This window comes from Acanthopagrus latus, chromosome 6 (genome assembly GCF_904848185.1).
Source record: "Acanthopagrus latus isolate v.2019 chromosome 6, fAcaLat1.1, whole genome shotgun sequence".
Taxonomy (NCBI): domain Eukaryota; kingdom Metazoa; phylum Chordata; class Actinopteri; order Spariformes; family Sparidae; genus Acanthopagrus; species Acanthopagrus latus.
This window is the reverse complement of record NC_051044.1, coordinates 17,078,834-17,100,168: the sequence shown is the minus strand read 5'-3', so window position 1 is coordinate 17,100,168 and position 21,335 is coordinate 17,078,834. Positions and strand designations below refer to the sequence as shown.

The 21,335-nt window shown below is 40.7% G+C and overlaps 1 protein-coding gene across 9 annotated transcripts in view; it reads right to left on the bottom strand.

Moving 5' to 3' along the window:
* The window catches only part of LOC119020765 (AMP deaminase 2-like), a 32,498-nt gene that overhangs the window by 5,386 nt on the left and 5,777 nt on the right, over positions 1-21,335 (bottom strand). For 5 of the 9 annotated variants that reach the window (XM_037100401.1, XM_037100404.1, XM_037100398.1 and 2 more), the window contains 12 exons: positions 5,384-5,514; positions 4,800-4,930; positions 4,135-4,203; positions 3,874-3,936; positions 2,699-2,810; positions 2,404-2,590; positions 1,448-1,589; positions 1,269-1,358; positions 1,042-1,171; positions 746-940; positions 502-633; positions 248-411 (listed from right to left, as the gene is read on the bottom strand). In XM_037100401.1, the coding sequence (XP_036956296.1) occupies positions 248-411; positions 502-633; positions 746-940; positions 1,042-1,171; positions 1,269-1,358; positions 1,448-1,589; positions 2,404-2,590; positions 2,699-2,810; positions 3,874-3,936; positions 4,135-4,203; positions 4,800-4,930; positions 5,384-5,514 (1,546 nt within the window). Of the gene's footprint in view, positions 1-247; positions 412-501; positions 634-745; positions 941-1,041; positions 1,172-1,268; positions 1,359-1,447; positions 1,590-2,403; positions 2,591-2,698; positions 2,811-3,873; positions 3,937-4,134; positions 4,204-4,799; positions 4,931-5,383; positions 5,515-12,988; positions 13,415-18,817; positions 18,836-21,335 lie in introns of those variants that run through there. The other 4 variants (XM_037100405.1, XM_037100403.1, XM_037100397.1 and 1 more) reach the window with 4 other exon arrangements.

The following is a 21,335-nucleotide window of genomic DNA, read 5'->3' as shown; positions in this document are numbered from 1 at the left end:
ATAGCTGCTTGTTCTTTGCATCCTTTTTTTCTTGATTGAAACACTACAGGTGAATATGGTAAGAAAATTGTTACTGCTTGTTCTAGATGGCTTCTTTTCCCTAGTCTGAGAGAAGACATTATACAGAAGCAAAACAGCCCAAATGTCAAACCTGAACAGTGCACTAAAACAGTGTAAGGTAAAGATAGCTTGTCTTATAGAATGCACCTATTATCACAAAGGCAACGCACTTTAGGGGAGTACTCACAACAGTCGGGGCACCTGGATAAGCCAGCGCACATTATCAGAGTACACTCGATGTTTGACGGCCCACTGAGCCAACTTGTCCCACTCGTCCCGGGAGCGACCGTAGATGGACAGACGTAGCTCCGAGTTCTGGTACTTACTCTCCTCCAAGTCATACATCACCTCCTGGACAGCAAGAGACATCAAAGTATCAGTTTGTGTTGATAAATTGCTTAAATGAGACACTCCCTATGTAATATATGAGTGATTTCAAACCTTGATTATGTGTGCAAAGTATTTTCCTTCAATGTGGTTGTCAGTCTTGATGAAGATCTCTCTGAGGATGGATTCTCCAATGGGGTTGTATTTGGCGTTGAACTTGTCAAACCGGTGGAATGTGTTACGGTCCTGATGAGTGAAACGAAACCAGTCAAACCTCAGTTAAACCACACATACTCGTGCACATTATCACATTAACAAGTTTAGTCAGATACTGTTTACTGCTGCTTCCATTTCTCACCGCATGCATGTCGAGAGTGTCTACGCTCAGGTCGAAGGCCGTCAGGTTCATGGTCTCAAACACCTCCTTGAGGGTCTGACCGCGGCCGCGCTCAATGTGCACGATCTCCCCAGGGTATTTCTTCATGGCTCTCTTGATGAATCGCAGCAGGTGCTTTTGATTCATGCAGGATGATGCATGTATGTGTGTGTCCACCTGGAGTAAGGATGGACAAAATATGCGAAAGTTCAGTAACGCTTGTCGTCAGCATTTCAGAATGTCTTGTTTAAATATTCACATCATGTGTCGGCTCTTGCCTTTCGTATGTTGTAGAAGTCTCTGTGCGGGACTTTCTTCTGAGCTGCCAACTCCTTCATCTCATTCAGGAGGATGTGCATCTGGAATTTAGAGCTTAGGTACTGTAGGCGGCGGTAGCAGAAGGATTTCCTGTAAACATCATCCAGAGGAAACACAGACATATTTAATTTACAGTGAGCTGCAAAGTAATGAATTTGCAGGATAGCGATATCAACAAAACACTCACACTGGCCCATTGATAATAAGGGCCATCATCACATTCATGTCTGCAATATACTCCTTCAGGTCAGGATAGGGCAGGTCCAGTTCTGCACTTCTGAAAAGGAGATCAGTATGGAAGTTATACTAAGAGACAAACCTCTTTTGTTTAATTTAACACGTCACCCTACAGCTGCAAACACATACTTATCCATGTTCGTTTTCTTGGTGTAGACATGGACCACTCCATCCACCATCTTGCAACCATATCCGGTGTCTGCTGGCATGTTCTTGGGGTCTTGATTGTCATAGGGATGTGTCTCTGAAACAGGCGGGTGGACGGGAGCATCTGGAAAACATGAGATTGATATTCATTAAGTTACATCATCTATGCTGCATAAAATATCTCAAAATTATGAACAACTGCTCATATAAAAGACACACAGTGTAGGCGTGTTTATTACACTGTGGTCCAGGGTGGCTACTATGTTTTTATTTGATCCAGATTTGAGTTTGGCAGCTTAATACCAATAAATAAATAATAGCTGCTTAGGGAGTATTTCTCTAACTGTTTATTGTTTAGTGGTTTTGCTCACTAGTTGGCATTTCCTGTTCATGGCTAGTTATGTACTGCCTGAAAGCTCATCTTAAAGACAATCAAGCATTTTCAAGCTTCATCATGCCCATTAGTTTTAGTCCTTGGTAACCCATTTAGAAAACAATTTGTGATTGGCCATTAATACAACAAGAGACAAGTTAGCAGAAAGCTGAAACACATTGCTGATATAATTGCTAACTTTTTTTTTTTTTTTGGTTGAAAATGACTCACACAATCAATAAGATGATTAAGAAGACATAAGAAAAGATTCAAGCTTCCTCTTCACAACACGTCCAGGTACGCTTGAAACACTTGCAGCCTCTCTTTTGACAGGTAATCCATGAATGAAATGGGAACCCTAACTAAAAGGTGTTTCACTGCTGCGGTTTAGTTTCAAAGTATATATATCAGCCATTACTGCCTCCTTGTGGGATATATCAAACATCTCTGTGGAATTCAGTGAAAACCCTTTGACTCAGTACAAAACTGAAGAATGTACTGCCTCTATCAAGCAGTTCTGTTCTTTCTGATGTTTTCTTTAATAGGATTTGCTTGCATGTCATACCAGCATCTACCGGGGTCTCTGGTATATCCTCATAGACTCTCAGATCCAGAGGTTTCATCCCGAGCTCCAGCAGGGCATGAGTCGTGGTCTTACAAAAGTTCTGCATAGATCGATTTATATACTTCTCCCGGATGAACAATGCCTTCACAACACACTTTGCAGCATCAACCAGGTCAGTAAAGGGCACCTGGAACGACATCAACAGACAATGAAATTACATTTAAAATGGGTGTGAATTTAACTCACTGGAGCATAACTTTGAAAACATTCAACTCATATGAAAATAGTTCCTCACCCCACACTTTTCCTCTCCAGATATTGAGACCCGCTGGTACTCTTTCTCCATTGGCATCGCCCTCTCCATAAAGCCATCGTCAACAGTGTCCACACTCTTCTCTTTCATCAACCTCACAGAATAAAGAAAGAGAAAAGGAGGGTTAAAACAAGAGAAAAGCAGGCAGAAACAGGACAGGTGAGGACAAACAAACATGTGAGGAGAAGCAGGAAAGCAGATGAAGGAGAATCCAGATGTTATTGTTGGTTTTAAATGGCAGTATCAAAGGTTAGTAAAGTTAATTGTCTGAATGAATGGGTTTGGAAAGTATTCAGACTCTATCACACAAAATTTCATAAACAAGAAGATTTTGTTTTAGACACAGAATTTTCTTTTATTTATTTACAGTCACCTTTAGACTTTTGCTCAGTAATTCATAGAAGGATTATCAATTGTCATTCCAACTTTCAGTGTTCTTGCATGTTAAAACTTTGCACACATTCAGTTTCAAACTGTCAAACTGACTGCTCCAGAGGATTGCAGTGGGGGTCTTATTAAAAAGTTTTTTACCTTTTTTTTAAGGTGCTTATCTCGAAGAGTCAACAAATAATTCCTTGGACTTCACAGCTTGTTTTTGATCGTATATAGACAGTGAAACTCTGATTCTATTGCCAGAAAATGCCACATGAGTTCTTAAGCCAAGCTGTGTAAACATCGCAGGAACAACTTACAGAGGATGTATCCCATTTACTTAGAAATGCCACTGAAAAGGATCTGGCACAATATTTAGATGAGGTATTTGTCTTAAATTCAAGACATTTGTAACCATCTCTAAAACGTTTCCCTTTGCCAAAAAGTAAATTAATTTTGAAAAAGGTCGACAAAAAGAGAATAAATAAGAATACTTCTCATACCCACTGTGCACATAAGGTGAGAGCTAAATGGAATGTTAAATGTCAATGTATCTATATCGTAAACTTTAATACTTAACCTGCAGAGCTGCCCAGTGGCCAGAATTGTAATATATCACTTTCATTACAGAGAAGCACCGGAGTTTATATCTCAGTTAATTTGATTCGAGATCAATAGAATAGGCCGTCCCAGGCTTAAGACATTCACACTTAACCAGATTTATTGCTTTTAGAAAGAGAAAATAATAAAAGAACAAAGTAACCGTTTGTATGTTGCACGTATACCAAGTGGCCAGCAGGGGGAAGATGTGGTTAATCTCCACACGCTGATTATCTCTGAAAGGGGCCCTGGAGAAAAGTACTTACAATTACCTATTGGCTTCCTAAATTCTGCAGACTACACATTGATAAGTTTCGAGTATCAATATGCGCTAATATATTCAGTTAAATGGAAGAATTGAAGGGCAAAAAACAGAAATGAACTGAAAGACAACCAAAGAGAAAATCACCACATCGAACAACCACACTGGAGTAGTTCTGACTCACTCTAGGTCTGGAGCACTGTCGATTTTCATGAAGTCCTGTTTGGCGCGGAGCAAGATCTCTGGCTCAAGCCTTGGGGTGATATGCAGCAACGCAGGATAAGAGTGGGCAAGGCAGGAGAGGGGGGGCAAATGGGAATCAGAGGTAGTGAGAAGAAATTAAGCACAGAAACGGAGAGAGACCAAATATGTGCACAAGCACACACACATGAGCGCTCACTCAAACAAGCACCCTTTCTCACACACATACACATACACACAAAGCATGTGATCAAGGAAATTGACACAAACAGAAAAATATCATCAGTTAGTGGTGGTACACCCTGATTGGTATAGAGCAGATTGCATGTTTGAGTCAGATAACCACCTAAAAGGATCAGCTTAGTGGTGCAGATAACAACCGAGACAGAGCCCACCTCCTTACAAAAGTGTGTGTAAAGGAAGATGGAAGAGCTGGACAAGTGCCGACTGCTCACCGGCCCACTTAGCTGATTGCTGGTTAGTTAGCCCACAAACTGGCGTGTTGGTAGCTGATAAGCTTGTGTGCATGGGTGAAAGCAAGACTGTGTGTACAAGGCGGGGGCAGGGGGAAGCTACATCTGTCAGAGGCCATGTAGAGAGTGTATTTGACTGGCTGTTTGTGTGCGCGCCATGTTTGCACTTCCTCACTTAATGTCCTGGCTGATCTGCCTCTCTAGGCGGTGCCGTCGCTCTTCCAGCTGTTCGATGGGACTGTCCTCCGGGAACTCGTACGGAGCACTTCGCATCTCGCTCTCCGCCATGCTGCGTGAGAACAGCTCCTAGTGCAAACATGAGTTTGTCCATTTATGGTGTCATAAAACAGGCAAACAGGTCAATTTCTATGTAACTATGAACTTATGGCAGGATCACATCAGACCACCTGTTACATTTACCTTCAAATAAAGCCAGAGCATGTTCTGTGATACAAAATAAGAAAATTTGAATAACTTGTGATATAGTTTCTTATCATTTTAGTTAATATTTAAGGGATCAATCTTGATTTTTATGGGCAGGCAGTTTAGTATTACTTGGGGACTTTGGACACTTATTCTTCAGGAAAAAGCCACCACAACAATAAACTGCCCATAAACAGCTAAAGCTAATTAAATAAAAAAACAACAAAACTGGTGCATGGGTGCTAATCAATAGTGCACCTAGTTTAGCTAGTTTATCATAGGGTTTCTATGAGTTTACTGAGTGGCAACATTACTTATGTGGCTTTTAATTTTTACCTCAGCAATCTCTTTGTACTTTTCTTCCATGGATGTCCGCAGGTCGATTGGGTATTGTGTGATAGAAACAGGCGTCCCTGGAAGGGATCTCTGAGGCTTGAGGGGCTTGGGGATGGATGCACCACACAAGTCTATAAACAGACACAGACGGAGTTACATTATGTGACAGAAACACATGGTGCCACAAAATCAGATATGATTCCTTACATTGTTTTCTTTTTGGTCCAGTGCCCAGTTAAGACAGACAGAAGAGGAGATTAACAACTAACTAACTGTAAAAAGAGATTTGCACAGGAAAGATCAGATTCAACAATTTAGTCTTTGAGCTGAATGATTTTAGCATTCCCACTTTTGCTTGATATGTCACACAGATACATCTGTTCGAGTAAAATGTTGTTGAATTAGATGAAAGTGGCAGTACCTTCAGCTGACAACGGAACTCTAGGAATTATTCCACTAATGTATGAACTTTAGTGTCTGTGGGAAAGAGCCATATGGATTTTACCAGGTAGGCACAAGCTAAGAAAATACTCAACGTGTGCCTGTAGTTTTTTCTTGTAAATGTTTACTAATAAAACAGCAAAGGATTTACACACCATGAGAACTCTCTCTTTAAACACACACATATAACATGGTTTCTTGACTGCAGACAACATGCACAGTGAGTTGCAGAACCCATCGGGGTTCAGATACACATGGACCATCTGGGTGCTTTGCAGGCACACAGCTAATTCAATAGTGATGATTTAAATCCCACTCCAATTATTCTTCATTTCACAGTCTGTTGACAGCAGAGGCAGACAGATATGTAAAAACAGACAAAGCACGCTAGACAGAAATAGAAAACAATTCACATATGGTTGACCAAGGGTTGCAGCGAGTGGTAGTTTGAGTTGAGAAGACTATGATTTAAGAAACCACAAATTTGCCTCTGAATATGTGCACACGACAGCTTAGACCCATGTGATCCTTAAAACTAATATCAAAGCAACATTTATTTTGTTAAAAGCTATAGATTTTGGACAAACTGCTCATAAATACAGCTGTTCTTGACGCTTTCTTATATGAGAAACTAGAAAATAAAACAAGTAAAAACCTCAAGTAAAGACAGGCTACTCAGAGAAAGACAGCACTGAGAGGATTGAGAAATCTGTGGCGGACAACTTGCTTTGTTTCCTTCCTTCAACTACAGGAAAAGATTTTTTTCTTGTATCTACGCTGAAGACATCAAACATGATGACATCGGTTGCAAATACTACACAGTTGGCCACAAATTAAACACATGCACATGACCATGATTACCTCTGAAGCTCTGGTGACAGTGGCCGTGGCTGCAATCTGTGACAGAGCATGGAAACCCTTGTAATGTGTCCAAGAACAGAAGCTGGCTTAAGCAAAGACAGCTGTAACAGCAGATAGTGTGTCACTTCAATCCCACATGGGCATGCACACACTTGAAAAAGAATTACCCCAACTCACATGTACACGCTCAGTTGTGCATACATGCACCTGAGAATGACACAGAGGGGCCTTCCCCACCCCAGACCTGCTAGAAACAGATGACGCCAGCTCCACTCCAGACTGAACCAAACACAAAAGCGGCTTAACTACTACTAACGGAACAAAATGTCTTTGTGTGAGGTACAGGGAGGAGCATCACTTTTACTGAGATTCTTGAGTGCCTTCGAAAGAAGCCTTGTGTTTAAGTTGAAAGAGAACAGTAATTTAAAGTGTACCAGAGCTCTGTGCACACGCAGTAACTCAGTCACTCATGATAAGTCTACGGCTTTGGGAGTGGTGTGCCCACTCGCCTCTATAATTGCTGCCATTACTGGTGCTGTGTCTGGTCTTTGACAATTAGTCTCTGCCATCTGCTGTCTCCCTCCAATGCTCCAGAGTAAGGAAAGAACAGAGGGTAACTCTCCACAGGGTATAAACACTGGCATGACACTGGGAATCATTTCAATAGCACACAGAAGTTTTAAAGGATGTGACAAGGACATAAAGCTCACTCAGTAAAGTGCATACCTCTGCCAAAGCCGAGCAGTCCCCTTTAATTCAATCTAGCCTAATCCAATAGTTTAAAACACCCGTAAGTGCTTAACCAAAATTTAAGATCACCACATCTAGGACTTTCGTCAAATTGTAATAATATAATTGTAATAAATTAATTTATGTGAATAAAATTACTAACAATTTGAATAGCACCTTAATCAAAGTGAGAAAAAATCCCCCCAAAAAATAACCAACAAACACACTGAAATGGGTGAAAACACAACCTCCTTCTTAACATAAAGTCTGACCTTTTAGGCAGATATCAAAACAAGAGGTTTAAAGTATCATACATAAAAAAAATCCCAAATTTGATTTTTACAGATTTATTATATAAATAATCATTTTCTACCAACAATAACTGCTTCAAAAGCCTTTTTTAGCCCACTACACACCTACACACTCGATGATAGCAATTTTCAGTACTTACATGGACTTACAAATTGAGGGCAGGGATGTCACAAACCAGAGGCTCATGAAAGTGCTGGCGCAAATATGATGGGGTACATCAGATAACATCACCCATGCTATCAGTACATGTCACCTTAACTTGGTGCATTCCTACAACTCTTTTCTCTTGTGGAATAACTGCAATGACCATGTGTCTAAATTCCCCCTGCCATATCTTTGTCATATCTCCCTGACAGCTTATCAGATCATAAGTAAGATGCACACATATGTGGCTATAGGGACATGTCCATTATCCCATGGACAATCAGAGGACTTCAAGTATAAAGACACAAACAAACACACACAAACAGAGTCATCCCCATCATAGTATCCATGTAATCCTCCTGCCTTTCCACCACAGATGAGTCTTAATCCAGCACCCCCAACTCTGTTTATCTCTATGACATCACAGTAGTAGGGAGGGCAATCCTTCTACACAAGCAAACACGACAAAACTGGGAGAAACTCTGCAGTAAAGCCCAACCGACACCTCGCTTTTTGGGGCCGATGTTGTTTCCGATGATTAGGGAGTGACTGTCCGATAAACACATTTACACTGAACCCTAAAATGTGGTGATCAAATAACTTGTGACAAAGACATGTAATGGAGGCAGGATATTCCACAGATTAAAAATAAACTCCGTCGTCTAAAATGACATTACTGCACTGAAACAATAAACTTCACTCGGAGTCTGATTAGTAAAAATTACCACAAGAAAAGTTTTCATATCGATAACATGTATGCCAATACTAATATATCTGTGATAGGCCACCATTGGCAGATAATATCAGCCAACTGATGTATTGGTCAGACTCTCCTCTGCAGACTAAAATGTTAAAAAGTAATGGAAAGCAGAAGGGTGAAAGTTTTGACTCATATTCTGTTCTGCACTGTCAAACCACTTTCAAAAATTACTGACGTGCAAAGACAACAAAAACACAGCCAAGAGCCAACCATTAAAACTACAACAGAGAACATCAAAACAATCTCACCAAATCACAACGAGACTGATAAATTAAAACACAGTCAATCTGTCTTGACAATGTTATCTATAATTTTTTTTGAACAATGAATACAAATGTGTTTTACGTCTGAGACAGGATGGAGTCAAGCTCCAGAAAGCACTTGAGGTTTTTTCCTTGAGACAAATTTACACTTTGTGACTCAACTGTGAAAGAGAGTGTGGATCACCATGGGACAAAACACCCTCATTTCCTTTTTTCAGTAGTGTTTCTGTGAATCCCTGACTCTCATAAAAAAAAAAAAAACTTTGTTTGTTTTGTTTCAAACCACTGTGTAGATCACAGGAGAATACATTTTGGCACACAGGCTGGCCAGGAAATCCAGCCTCGCCTGAAACACGCTGTTTACTGTGCAAGTGTGCCTCATCTCCTTTGTAATGAAATGCTCTTCTATATTCATCCATCCATTGTGAGTTAATTTGTCAGCACAGAGAGTAATATTGACAAAGCTCTCCATGTCAGCTTTCCCTCACATCCCTGGGACCTGAGTCTGCACACCACCCACACACACCACCCACCTGTTCATTTAAACCCCACCACCAAGAGTCATCAGGAATCTGTGGAACTGTCTCCGCTCTACGAGATCAAGATGCTCCTTCCAGCCTCTCTCATTTTCATTTTCCTACGGGCCAAAAGCTGCAGCAGATATTTTTAACACTCTGACTTTTATTGTCTGTTCAATCATTTTCTTCACAAGTTTTGTGTGCAACAAAGTCCCAAAGGCACTACATTGTTACCAAAACATGCCCATCAGGCCTGCTGGCTGAGCCATTTACTATGATGATGAACATTTAGATATCCAGAGAATTAATGAGATTTGGCTTCCATTTTAGCAGCACTTCTGTATCTGCCCCTGTAACTGATTAGCACATCTGTCAGTTAAATTGAGTATGCTACTGACTAAATCTCCAAATTTTTGCGCAACATTGTGCTGAAAACAGACCATGTTGTTTGGCAGCCTATTCTCAGTGAAATGTCAAAGACACCGTTTTCAGCATAGTAACAACACCCAAGGAAACTGGCATTGTGAGGACCACATTTTGGCTTGCACTGACCCATACCATCAGGCACAGTGCATCTTATCAGGTATACAAAAGTGGAGGTGTATACCGCTGCAGGAAGAAATTAACTACAGCGCAAAGCAAACAGTGCTTGTTTCTTCTCCCTGTTATTGAGAGTTGTAGCATGCCCTGAGTTAACACCATGAATTCAGAAATGTAACTATCTCCGTCCATTTGCTGCAAACTCTCTTTTGAACTGCAAATGATGACATTTGAATGTCTCTCTTAGTAGAAGCAGACCCTTTAATTAATAATGTCATTAAAAGTAAATATGTCTTTTTCTCTGCAGCGAGAGGTAGCGCAGTGACCCCCACTCGATCCTCTGCCCGACTGAAACATGGGGCGGCTGCTTCCATCGGTCCAAGCTGATCAGATAGAAGAAAATGAAAAATCATCTTCAATACTTTCATCAAATTTACAAAAACGGGACATGGTGGGAAGTATGACATTACTATTAAGATTAAAACGCTCTCTGAAATCAATATCTCACAGTGTCACAAATGTCCAAATTCGGATCCACTTGTACACATTACATTACACCAGATTTCATGTGTCAAAGGTAAATCTTCAGCAAGTAATTTGAACCCAAATTAATTAGTTTTCTCTAGATTATTTGTTTCACCACCAGCAATTTGTAGAACAACAATATAATGATGATTATGTCCTCACAATAAGATACTTCTATGGAAGTACTGTCGAGCCGCACATATTGTTGCACAGATGACCATATGTTATATGTATTATTCAGACATGTAAACTCCAACACAATCAGCTTGTGTGTACCATGACGGGAATAATGAATTCAATTAAGGTTGTCAACTTACATTTGTAGTGATATTCAATTGGTGTAATGCAAACACAAGGGAGCCTGTCGACTGTAACTCGGCTAGAAGTCACGACTAGTCAGGGATGTCACGCTACAGCAATGCCCATTATGGACTCTCAGAATGAGGGAAACTGTTGATGGCATAAAAACTACGCTAGTGTGTGTGAGTGTTTGTGTCTGTGCAAAGTGTCCTAAAGTGTTTTGATCTACTCCGATTGTGGCACCAGTGTTTTGAAACATGAGTTTTTCTTCACAGATTTCAAATTATTCCCTGAGAGGAAGAGTGATGACACACGCCTCAGATGTTCCTAAGCAACCACAGATGAGAATAAACCTCTACTTCGGGTCTACGTCTCGAAAATATGTTATCAGTTCTCAGCGGACTGAGTGCAACAAAACAAACAGGGGTGATGAAATATTGCCTGCAAATTCACTTTGTAAACAGCTGGGGCATCATTTTCTTTTAAAAATAACTTAATTGAGGCCTGCTGGAGAGACAGAAACACACTTAAATGCGTGCATAAAAACCAACAGGCTCTTTCTTAAGGCTGTGGTAAAACACATGTACCTTTACTGCTATTCTGCAGCTTTCTGTAACATAAACAGCCTTTAAGAGGAGACAGATAAGCCATCACCACATACACCAGCATACAAAACAGCTGTCAGCTGTTCTTACAAAACACTGCCCACATACATATCAGGAAGGTCAGCATGTTCAGGTGGATTTCTAAAAGACCCCAGCAGTTCTGTCTGGGGTGTACAGAGTTCATCTTAACTTCATTGGCATAAAGCCAAATCTCACCAAAACACTGTTGCACAAAAATGACTTTTTCACCTCCAGTGGCCAATCAGTAAACAGCTCTATTCTTAATGCAGCATTTCTTACTGTGTTGTCTCTAGTGCACAGGGTCTTCAAATAATTGTTATGCCATAGCAAGGAGGCTAAGTGCTAAAAGTAGCAAACATTATTCACCAAACAACAACAAAAAGGTATGTAATTTAGTGCAAAGCATTATGATTAGGCGGTAACTTCTAAAGACAACATTGTGTTATATAATGGTGCCATATTACTGGGCAGATGAAATTGCAATGTTGTAACAAAAACTTAATGATGGCACTGGAAAACTGTAAATTAATGTTGTATAACCCTGATAATGTTTTAGTGTATATTGTTACAAACTGTTATGAATCTAGAAAATAACACTGTAACTATCAGAACTATCAATGTGCGGCATTGCTGTGGATCGAAGCTAGTCTCTTGAAATTACATTTTGCATTTTGTCAATCATTCCAGTCTCAATATTCATATGGGGGGTGAGGGCAAGGAACAAATCCAGCACCACAGTGGGTTTTCTTCTCCTTTCGGTTTTCGGCAGGCTTCAGGCTAACTGGTGTATAGCTACTGCCTCTTGCTATTAGACATGAATATTGCTGCACAGTTGGTCAAATTCATAAGGTGTCAACTGCTTTTTCAACACTTTGGACAAAACGCACCAACGTATTTTTATGGCAAAATGTGTATCTGCTACGCAAAGTCCATATAGGTTAATAGGATAAACTAGGCTACATTTCAACCTAAATACAGCTGGTGCAACCCAGCGCTGATTAAGATATTTCTTTTCTTCCTGCTTCAGTGGCACTGTTTCAGCAACTTTGCTGCAACATCCCTCATTTACAGAACTTGTGCCATGCACTGTATATGTTTTGTTTTCCTTAGCGCTGATTAATCCACTGGGCAATATCCCCGCAACATACAGGAATGTAGCAAACGGCAGCAGGGAATAAATGCCCCAGATGTTTACTCACTGCAACAGCCAAACTCTGCAGCAAACTATGGAACATATCAAGCTGTCCAAATATCAGCATCAAAGCAGAAGAAGAAATGGATGACATATTTTTCTCTCCCATCTGCTTATGATTCCCCCAAAAGACCCCCCCCTCCCCCCATATTTAGATTTCCTCCCACTGTCCTTTGCATGCTGTCAGGTTATTCCAGTACACAACAGCAACTGTGTTTATTAGCTCCTCATCTGTCCCTCCAGGCTTGCTTGAGCAATATTTCTGTAGTGATAAACACCATGCATCACACATAACTGCAGCTGAAACTTCTAGTTATACAGTATTCGCATTAACAGGCTCTACAGTATACATAGTATGGTGTTGTTCATCATTACTCAGCATGGGTTACAGTACCTCTGTCTCCCTGCCTTGTCCTGTTCTCACAGTCTCCGTAACGGTCGCAGTGGCCTTGTCAGAGCTCCTGCGGGATGCTGGGACATGTAACTAGGCCTGGGACGGCTCGATGCACCCTCCCCCCGCCAGCACAGAGGAAGAGAGAGAATGACAGCGAAGAAAGAGGAGGGGGACACAAGATACCCTCTCTCCTAAACACAAGCTGCTCTAACACCAGGATCACACAGTCCCCTCCTCTTTTTCCCTTTCCTTTCTTTCCCCTCTTGTAACTGTCGCCACCTCCAATGTGCTGGCAAGGCAGTTTTTTTCACCCGTTTTCCTCTGATTCTCTCTCTCTCTCTCTCTCTCTCTCTCACTCTCTCGCTCTCTCTGCCTCTGTCTCTCAGCTGCTTCCTGGATTACACCGGTTTTCAGTCCATGAACAACACAGCCTCCAAGCTCCCGGATTTAAATACTGGGTTGGAACATACCACGTGGCAAAACAGGGGAGGGACCGGGTGAAACCACTTCAGCCGCTATTGTGCTGTAAAATGGAGGAGGCCCTGCCTCTCTGGCCACTCCCACTTCTTCTCCTCACCTCCCTCCTCTTATTCATGAACGCTCTGACCATCATGACCACAAACCTTTAAAGAAGTATGAATACCACTTAAAGACATGTTTAATTTACACTCAGATCAATATAGATAGATTCCTTCTTGTTATATTGTTGTAATAGAATCACTTAATTTACACTAGTTTGTGTGGCTGATATGCAGTTAACTACACTGTAGCGAGGTTATTTGGTCCTTTGCTTGTCATTTTCTTAATATGTATTTTTTTTGTATTAATTCTATCTATTTTAATCAGCTTATTTATGTGACTTAATCCTTTACTGATTTTGTGTGCTAATCACTGTAATTGATGTTTTTTAATGTGCTTGCTCTTGATTGGTCTGTGTCTGTTTATCTATGCTGCAAAACAATTTTACCATGCTGGACATGAAAACGAATGTAAGTCAAACATTTTAGGATTTCCTTAATTTTCATTTGACTGTCCGGTGTTTGAATTCAGTGTCTGGCATGTCAGTATTCACATGACAGAGCCCATACAGATATATGGGTGTACTGAATGACCAGAATCATTTACACACTGCATGTTATATTTCTGTCTCCACCGCTCACATGATGCCACGGGAGGCTATTTACCTTTGACTTCGCATGACTTCTTTATAGCACAAGAAAGGCCTATTTGCTGTATTTCACAGTGTACAAGAAATCTGCAAGGCCAAGTTGCATTTTTAGTGACTTTTCAAAGGATCATCATGGAATTTTCCAGATGATGGTTGAACAAATATAGGCACAGAGAGACTCACACAAACATCAGTGTGAAAAACACACAAAGGGCAGACACAAACCACACCAGGTACTGAATTCTGGACAGATCCTCATTTTTGTGCAATGCCATCACACACAAATGACTAGGCTGCAACTAAAGACAAGCCAACAACACTCAGAGGACAGCATGATCACCATGATCCCCGACTTGTATGACTCGTGAGTGAGAGTTTGTTATTCACCTTTTCATGCTCCACACTCAATATTGCTTGTTGAACCAGTTTGAGTACTAGAGAGCAAAATGGCCAAAGCCTTTAGGGTAAAACAAGACACAGGTCTCTGGAATTAACTCATGAACCAAGCTGCACCCCTGGTTGTTTATTCTAGAGCACAAAGATAGAACAAGATTTGAGAGAGTTTTAACGACAGAAGACACATCCTGAAATATCATAGATCACAATCAACACGACACACCACCCATAGTTTTTGAAAAAAAGTTGACCTAGATACACAATACAGTCGCAGTCTCTGAATGTGAAGCCTGTTGCATGATGAACCTAACATATGGTGGTCATTGAGGTTTCCACATCCTGTCTGTGAAAAGTGTGTGTGTGTGTGTGTGGGGGGGGAATCAACAAGCTATTGGCAAGTTGTTGCTAAAAGCAACATTATGTAACTTTTTGACCTTACATAACAGCTTCAAAATCAGTTTGATGGTACAGTGTCTTGTAATAAGGTGAATGGTATCTCTAGCCCGTATCACCCAGATACTCTGCGTCATTATTTCTCCGCCTTTGTTCACACCGAACCAAGCAGTTCCAACGTAAAGCCACACCAGTGTGTCAGTTCATACAGCTACAGGATCATGTTACATACATACATGTTTTGCACCTTTTTATTAATCCTAAAATTTAATCAGTGAGTATGCTCTGTCAATCTAAATTTGATAGATCTTAGATTTACGATGAACACAAAACATGATGAGTAATAATTGAAATGGAAAACACCGGTCATGACTTTGTTAAAGAAAAGAAACAAGTGCTCAGTCCATTTAAGCTTGTGGTGTAAATTTTCAGTCGAAAGCTGGAAAAAATAACAACTAACCTAGAACAGGTTTCTTCATTAACGTGTACATAATTACAGCCTCTCAAGTAGCGATGGGAATTGAGAACCGAAACCTTTGAAAACCATTTCCAAATTTGTCTTGATTGGCATCTTTTGCCTCTGAAATGATCAATTCCTTTTATTGATGCAAGTGTGTTTTTCTGGCAGTTGCATATTGCAAAACAGTGACAACGAATATTTAATATTAATAAACAAATATTTGCTAATTTCATCAATTTTAGATGACAACAGACAGGCTGATGGTACAGCTAGCTTTCAGGCTACAGCTAGTTCAACTAAGACTGACCAGGAATCAGTAAGATAATAACACACAGCGTACCTTTAAGCAGAATCAATAAGGGCAATGGTATCAATAAAATCTTGTGCATTTCCATCCATAATCAAAGCAGGCTGTAATATGATTTGTTTTTGAATACATATAGTGATGATAATTTTACTCTGTGTAGAATTGTAAACATATATACCGACTGTCTAAAATGTCTAACAATTAAATCTTTCTGGACATTGTCTTGCATTTCAAATGGCCTAAACTACATATGACTGTAATTTAAGTTTATTGTCATGTAACAATGACTCGTCACTTTTAAGAGATGTAAGAATTGTGACCGCACACCAATTCATTTGGTGGTACAGTGTTTAAACATCCTCTAGAGGGGATGGTATCTCAGATTCATTCACTTATTCAAAATCCAATATAGGAGCCAGATTCAGATTTATAGTTATAAAGGAAACTATGTTAATAGAGAGGTGTTTAAGGGGGTTTAGTTGAAGGTAGCAGTCCATTTTAAGATTAACACTACTTTCATCCTTACTGGTTACCGCCACCTGAAGTGTTGAGGATTTATTTTACCTGTGATCTATCCTGAGGTGCTTGTGGGGATTTCTCATGCGTTACTTTTCTGTGAACTTGTACAGGCTTGAAACAAATGTTTTCCTTTTCTACTTTCTGTTCTGAACTTAATTGTTAAAATGGCAGTGTGTGTTGATGACTGAAAAGAGCAGGCTGAAAAGTTCCCTGCCAATAGACAGCTGTAGGCTGGTGTCAGTTTAATGTTTTTACTTAAAATAAAATGTCTTTAAAGCAGTCAGAGGTTTGCTATTAGTTTCAACCCCAGTTTGATGTTTTCTACTATTTGCTCTGTTGTCTTTAGCATATCTTTTTCCCAAGAGACTAATCAACAGTGCAGGGGAGTAGCTGTGCAGCATTTTCACTCCCTTTCTCCCAGAGGTAGCATGAGCTAGCATTATTGTTAAGGCTGTTGTCAAGAAAACCTAATCTCTAACCCTGCGCAAACATTCCCATGTGAATAAAACAGGACAAACACTCCAAACAAATACTCATGGCTTCCTAGCATCTGCATCAGGAAAGTTCTCAAAACAATAAATCCTCCCTGCAGTTTATCACACACAGACACAGTGTATACCCCCATACACACACACACACACACACACACACACACACACACGATTGCCACACACTCCAATCCTATGTGATTATCCAGAGCCTTGTCCGCTCACCAAACCTCTTGCCACTTCTGTCAGTGCAGCTCTCACCATATCTGAATATAGCAAAGAGGAGCACTGAGTCACTTGACACTATCGACATATAGCACACTGTGCTTAGCACTTCCTGGACATCAAGAGGTTAAAATCTCATTCTGGAGACCAAAGGTGTGTCAGGAATAAGAGCCAGAGGCAATAAAAAGACTTCAGTGACATGCCAGAGAGAGGGAGCTTCTGATAACACAAGCGCTTCGATATATACTCACATGTCAAAGCACACAACTGTTTACTGCCATCTGTACTTTGGGATGCTGAGACTCTCGATTGTTGCTTTGATTTAGTGTTTTGCTTGTTTGGTGGAATAATGACATCATGTTTTAAGGTGAAATCAAAATTCAGGCTCTTTCAACACAATGTGTGAGCTTTTAGCAACATAGTTGCGTATTTACTATTATGCAAATACAATTTGATTATCGTGTTTTTAATCAGGTCTTCGCAAAGTAAACACATAGTGAATTGTGAACAGTTTTTACAGAATAATTTGGGCAGATAATCTGTTCAGACCAGCCATGAGTCAGGAACACCCCAGCGATTTTCAGGAGGGGGAAATGGACCAAAAGTCTGCCCAATACCCTTTTGCATAGGGCCAACATACGGCTTTATAAGGAAAGCTCAATTCTTTAACAATGGAGAACATAAAATGCTCCAATACGCACAGGAATGCACAAAAGGGAACACCACAAAAGGAAGAATTTGCTCCTTGATATCACCTGATACCCATATATGTTGAACAGTTTAAATATGCTGCAAACTGCAGAGGGGTTTATTAGACTGTCTTACTAGCTCAGTGTTAACCCACTGTGGACCCAACATGTCACCCTCTGCCAACAATGTGTGGCGTAAGGTGTTTATTATTTAAGTCCCTTTAGCAAACTATGCAATAAGTGAGTTTTTGTAGAGAAACAATATCGGTTGCATCTTTTCACACAGCATCATTGTTAAAGCACGAGTGTGTATTCCTAAACAAAAGCAGGTCTATGAGCTGGGAGATCGTTAGATGAGCGAAGCACTGAATCGCTGAGGTCACAGGACAATAAAAAGCCAGCCAGGGACTAAATATCAGCTGACCCCCTGGTTCATCTTCATTAGGAGCCATGCTGAGAGCAGAGACAGACCAAAGCTTAACTGTACCACTGCGATGAAATACAACCCATCATAACACATGAGTGTTAGCCCCGTCTGTCAGCTTGCAAATCACCCCAGTGAGATATGCTATGTCCAGTAGCATAATTTTGAGTCCAGCTGCTCTGTGCGTGTGTGTGTGTGTGTGTGTTTCTGCTGTGGTGACTATTAACAGGAACGAGATAGTTGCTCTGGTTATCTGCTCACCCCAGCAACAACAGGCCCACCTGTTGGCATTATTGCCTTCACGGCCTTAGTTACTGGTTCTCCAAAATCCCTTTTCCAGAATGGACACACTTCCTCTGATACATGGGAAGCAACTGAGCTATTCATAGCAGCAGAAAGCCCTGGAATTTTCCACCCAAACACCGAGCAAACTGGTCCTCAGTCATGTCGGACTCAAGAGCAGCAAAAAAGACTCCCGGACTCTGACAACCAGCCCCTTGTCTAAAACTGATGGTCTGACTTCACACAACACTTCTGTGACTCCCTCTAGTGGTGACATGGAAAAGTGCAGAACTGTACTTTTACATGTGTTAATAAAACTTATTATACAGAAGAAGTTTGTCAGATCATGTTCTAAAGATTCATGCAATATGTCAAACTTTATCAAAAAAAAGCCCCATTTATCCACACAGGACAGACTTCAAACACAGGTAATGGACTTTTTGGTGATACAAAAGTTATTTTTGCCAAAATGCCATACCTTGTTGTTGCTCTTATTTCCAAATGTTGTTCAATGGTTCCCTTAATACTCTTAATTTTACAGTTTAACAATACAAATAATACATTTAACTGTCCATATCTGCTCCGTCTCTCACTAGTGAAGACAAAAATCACGACTGACACCTTTTCATCGGGAGCAGGTAACACCTACAGTAAGCTTTCACGCCCACAACCACAACTGTAACATTATGGGGCCCTGGGCAGGGACTCCCAGTGTTTGCTTGTCACATGTTTCTGTCTGCTGCGGGGCCAGGAGGTGGGGGCGGAGTGAGGTGGGTGGGTGGCGACCAGGGTTGCCGATTGTGCAGATTAAAGTCCATAGGGTAACAAGCTGTAGATATGCTTAAGATTCAGTAAGGAGCTTAACAAAGCCCCCGGTGGGTAACAGAACAGAGCCCACATGACTCAGCAAGTCATGACATATAGAATATATACATGAATTTAAGAGAAAAACCCGCAGAGGAGACATGCAATGACAGGAATAGTATATCTGATTAATAATGAACCAGAAAAAGGGGAGGCTGGAGTGGTGGAGGGAGTACAGCAAACAGTCAACTGCAGCATGGAGCAGGATGTATAGTGAGTGGGAAGCATACAAATGAATGTGGAACTGACAGGCTGAGTCAGTCAAATTGTAATCACATGGGAAATGCTCATGCCAGAGACCCACTATACTCTCTATACATTATCCAGTACCACACAGAGCACAGAAATCCAGTATGGGACATCCATGTAAAGAGGCAGGGATCACAGTATGAGTTGACAACCCATTTTGAGAAAAACAAAGACAATCTGCTGCAACAATCTCATCAGACAAGCTGGTCTACCCCATAGCCTGCAGATGAAAGGTATAAAAGGTAGTGTCAGTAGTGCTGGAGAGAGGAATCCCCTCCACCTCTCTGACAGATACTTTTATAGGCTCTATATATCACGTCATACATAGCTGCAAAGCTAGGGCATTACGTATGCTGCTTCATGTGATGCGATGAAGGTCCAGTGGGAGAGAGCAGCCTGCAGGAAGAGACACACTCCTGCAGATGAGAAAACTGATCGAGTAATCAATGTTTCCACCAGCAAATCAACATCAATACTGACATCAGTGAGCTGCTACAAATGTGCATAAGTGAAAGAGACAAGATTCTGTTTAAAAAAGGAAAATAGTATATAAATAAATAAACTTCCGTAGGACTTGAAAGAACTGTGCTGTGATGCCAAGCTATTTCTGGTGAAGAAGTGACACAGGAAATCTTGAAGACTTCAGTTCAAGACATGGATAAAACACCAGCTGCTCAAGCTTTAGCTACTCTAGATTTTTTTTGTGCATGCAGCAGTAATTTGGCATCTAGAATGCTAACAGCCTGGTGTGGTCAGATGGAGGTACTAGAATGGGTGGCCTACATGTGGACTGGGAATGCAGGGGGGCTCAGCCAGGCGGCTAATTGAGAGGACTTAAAAATGACTGCATGGATGGAGAGACTTCTAAGTTATTTATTACTGCAGCAAAGACAGGCTTCCTCAGCAAATACGGTACAGTGTGAGTCAACATGAGTTACTGCTTGGGATCTGCTGCTGCATCCCTCCAAACACCAGGCGTTTGTGCTCTGCTCCGGCACACAGAGAAGGCAGATACAAATGAAATCAATAACAACATTTAATTGCTGCACAGATAAAGTGCTGGTCTCCCCACAGAGACCAGTGAGCATCAACTTCAAAGCTAATCACAGAGCTATGATGATTTGGCCTGTATCCCATCACATTAAAAAGTTAATGAAACCCCTACGCATACCTTGTGAATTGACCCTACTGTAACACTAATTAATATCCCACCATACGCCAGTAAGATACAGGCCAGTACTAACAAAAAGCAATAAAAATGTCGTGTTTATTTAATTTATAGAGCAGCATTTGAGTTTTTAGATTAATTTTGCAACTAACAACAGTAATACATTTAAGTCAACCAAAGTAGCTTTAACCAAATCATTAATAAACTGGGAAACTGCATTTGCTACATTCTATGACGCAAACTTTGCTGCAATCCATCACATTTTGATCTAAAAGTCCAGAGGTCACTGTCACTAAAGCAAGCTAAAGATTGATGCAACAGGACTCAAAGGTCAGCTAGGTATAGTCTGATTATCAGCCTGTGTGATCAAATATTTTTTTTCTTATTATCGGTATCTGTCTTCATTGTGTCCAATTGCTGATGGGAAAGAAAATAACATGTGCTACAATGTCCTTTTGTGACTCTGATGGGTTATCAGCAGCAACCGTTCACTGTCTGTATTCAACACTCTGGGATCTCACTCAGTGTCCTGCCCACAACACTGTCTGGTTGGTTACATACCAGAAGTAATGGCTTATCAACTCTGAATAATCTGAATCTGCAAAGTAACTAAAGTTATCAGATAAATGTAGTGGACTTGAAGCAAAGTCGTTAGAGTAGTTAGAGTAGTTATAGTACTTGAGTAAACTGTACTTAGTCACAGTCCATCAGTAGA